Source organism: Drosophila suzukii, chromosome 3, assembly GCF_043229965.1.
Source record: "Drosophila suzukii chromosome 3, CBGP_Dsuzu_IsoJpt1.0, whole genome shotgun sequence".
Taxonomy (NCBI): domain Eukaryota; kingdom Metazoa; phylum Arthropoda; class Insecta; order Diptera; family Drosophilidae; genus Drosophila; species Drosophila suzukii.
In genome coordinates this window covers 8,394,749-8,398,098 of record NC_092082.1, presented here as the reverse complement: position 1 = coordinate 8,398,098, position 3,350 = coordinate 8,394,749, and the positions used below count along the sequence as shown (strand labels likewise).

The window sequence follows — 3,350 nt, the reverse complement described above, 5'->3', positions numbered from 1 at the left end:
CTCGAAGCGCCAAAAATAATGTTGGCTGCTCGCTTATTTGTTTGTTGGTTGGGTATTTGATTACATAATCCAAACAAATCACGAGAAAGTATAACAAATGTTTACTGAAGTCGCTGATGAGATACTCTATCAGATACTAATTTACTACACAGTTGGTCTGATTTATTCAACATCCAAAGTTTTTCCAAAGATATAAATATATCTCTTCTTAAAAAATCATTTAATTACTTAAGATGTAACAAACGACCCATAACGTTTCCTTAAAGTATATATATTTCGGGAATAAATTAATTAATTAATAAAGGGAAAGTATACATAGCAGTTATATAAGACACATATTCTTCAAATTAGGGTTTATTTCTCAAAACAAAAACCCACAGCTCAACAAATATTTTAATAACCGTATGAAATTTATGGCATATCATACCATCTATTAATAACATGTTGCCCCTAATAGAAAGCGTATTTCACTCACTTATTAAATCCATTTCCCAACTGATTCGATCAGCAAATGTAGCCTTCAATTGCGGTTAGGTTAGGGGAGAGTCTTTCGACATCAACCCACCGAGGCTTTCGCCGTAGCCACTCGAGCCTGTGTTAATACTGTTAACTGGCCCGGGGGTGTCCGTAGTGTTGCACTGCACCACTTGCGTGGTGCTTCCGGACAAGGCCGCCACCAAAACGCGGTGGTTCGCTCTATAAAAGTGTAACCACGATGAGGCAGAGACATCAGTTCGACGCTTTGGCTCATCTCCATCAGGTCAACATGAAAATCTTCGTCTGTTTGCTGGCTGTGGCCGCTGTGGCTCAAGCAGGATTCATTGGAGGAGCAGGTGGTGGTGGTGGCTACGGTGGTGGTGGTTCTTCCCACGGTGGCTACAGTGGTGGATCCTCACATGGCAGCGGAGATGGTGGCTACAGCTATGGCGGCGGTGGCTCTGATCACGGCTCTGATCACCATGGCGGTGGTGGATCCCCACCTGTCAAAGTCATCAAAGTGATCCACGAATCGGCACCATCCGGCGGCTCAGGAGGCTGGCAATCTGGAGGAGGAGGCGGTGGTGCAGGAGGCTGGCAATCTGGAGGTGGTTCCGGCGGAGGCTGGTCTGCTGGAGGAGGTGGTGGCCATGGCGGTGGTGCGCAGGAGATCAAAATCATCAAGATCATATCGCAGCAGGCTTCGTCTGGAGGTCATGGTGGAGGCTATGGCGGTTCTTCCGGAGGATATGGTGGAGCTTCCAGCGGCGGTTGGTCATCGGGTGGAGCTTCCAGTGGCGGTTGGTCTTCGGGAGGAGCTCCCAGCGGTGGTTGGTCCTCTGGAGGAGGTGGTGGTGGTGCCGAGGCACCCGCTGCCGTGAAGATCATCAAAATCATCTCGGAAACGGACTCTGGAGCTGGGGATTCCGGTGGTTGGTCCTCGGGTGGAGGACCCAGCGGTGGCTACGGTGGAGCTTCCAGTGGTGGCTGGTCTTCCGGTGGAGCTTCCAGTGGCGGCTGGTCCTCGGGTGGTTCCTCTAGCGGTGGTTGGGCTCCCCAGGGCGGTGCCAGCTGGTAATTGTGATAAAACCTGATTTCATTGTTTTCATTCGCCCCACCCATTGTTTCATTTCACAACCCATCGCTGTTATTCCACACCATTCCACCATATTTGTTAAATAAAAGTTTTCTGTTTGATCATTTCCCAAAACAAAAAAGAAGTGTTTAATTTGCCAAACTCTAGGAGAGCAACGAAAAAAAAAGGAGCAACCCAAGAAATCCTTTTACAACTTTTCAATTTAAAACAGAAAACCCAGCAAGGAAAAAACCCACCATTTTCCCTCCTAAGAAGCACACTTAAGCGTTAAGTAATAAAATGCAAGCAAAGCTCGGCAAGAAAAAAAAAAGGAGCAGCCAAGAAGGGACAGGAAAGTGGGAGAGTAAAGGAAAAACTGTCGGAAAATATGTAAAATATCACTTTTGACTAGCCGGGAAAGTCTAGCCACCCCCAAGGAGCCAGCTTTCTCACAGCGGGCGGTGGTGGGTGGGCCAGTGGGTGGTTGGGGCGGAGGTTTCGGGTCGGGATTCATTGGGTTGCATGTATAAAAATATATTTTCCATATAAATCTAACAAAGAACGTGTTCGGGTTACTTGATTAGGGCCACCGAAGAGTGGGCGAAACATTTTCAGCTTTTCTTTTCTTATTTTTTTCCATTTTTTTTGGGGGTGATGGGGGGAAATGGAGTGGCGTAGAAAAGGATAAAAGACAGACTGGGTCTTTTTCGGTTTCCTTGAACATTTACACAATGAATACAAAGAGAGAATTTTATATACACACCCAGAGAAGTGAGCAATTTGTTGCTTGGTGGCTATAGCCGATATGATAGGTTTGATTTTCTGTATTGATTTATCAAAAAGGAAGTGAATATTTTCACTGCCAGTTGTTTTCTTTTGGGCATTTTCCATTGAAGGGAATTGCGCAATTTTTCGGCTTTGGGGAGGAATTATAAAAACAATCATTAAACATATTTATTCTCTCCCACTCAATAGCCATCAACTTGTTGCCGGCATTGTAAACAAACATACGAAGCAACATTCCTACACAAAAACCGAAACACACACGCACTCGGTTTGTGCTTTTACTTAATATACGAAAATCGAATCGCATCTCTAAGCAAATTCGTATACGAAATAATTTTTATGAGTTAAATGGAAAATCGGTTTTCCATTGAATTCGCACCCCACTCGCACTCGACTTAATTTTTTTTGCTCCCATTGCGTTGATTATATTTGACTGGTGCTTCTTTCAGAAATTTGTTATTATTTTAATTTTACTTATCGACTGATTGTTGCCATTGTTCTTGCCGCTCCTCAGCACGTGCAGTGGTCGAAAAAGTGGAAAATTGCGTGTTTACCCAAGGACAACAGTGGGTGGTTGGGCTGGCTAAGTGGGTGGAATGTCCCCCCCTTTGCAAGCTTTCTTTTTGGGGGGCCGTCTTCCACGAGTCAACTGTCTGCTGAACTGTTGACTGAATCGCTTTTCAAGTGTGTTTACCATGGGCGCGTGTGCATCGGCGGCAGTCGATTCTGAATCAGAAACATCAACAAACAAATGCAGAAAAAACACAATCAACGAGGCAAGAGCAAACAGTTTAAGCGCCCCTCGGAAGTCGTTATTAAGAATCTCACCCGCTCCATTTGACGGGAATCTGGATGAAAGCCCAAACCTCTGGCCAAAAGTAATTTCGTTTTGTCTGGCTGATATATATTTGCAATGAAGGGATGAAGAGCCAGTTATGTTCTCATTGATTGAATTCATAAAAAATTGTGTTTTGACGGAGGTTGACATCGATGGCTAAAAAAATTCCCCATT

At 44.8% G+C, this 3,350-nt stretch overlaps 1 protein-coding gene across 2 annotated transcripts; it reads left to right on the top strand.

Moving 5' to 3' along the window:
• The first annotated feature begins 724 nt into the window (after nucleotides 1-724).
• LOC108012793 (uncharacterized) lies at nucleotides 725-1,693 on the top strand. Of its 2 annotated transcripts, XM_070996071.1 has the most exons (2): nucleotides 725-1,034; nucleotides 1,071-1,693. In XM_070996071.1, the coding sequence occupies exons 1-2, from the start codon at nucleotides 767-769 to the stop codon at nucleotides 1,553-1,555; spliced, it is 753 nt and encodes a 250-aa protein (XP_070852172.1). In that variant the 5' UTR covers nucleotides 725-766; the 3' UTR covers nucleotides 1,556-1,693. The 2 variants fall into 2 exon arrangements, with proteins under 2 accessions (XP_070852172.1, XP_016933716.2); XM_017078227.4 differs by having other exon boundaries at nucleotides 727-1,688.
• Nucleotides 1,694-3,350: the final 1,657 nt, after the last annotated feature.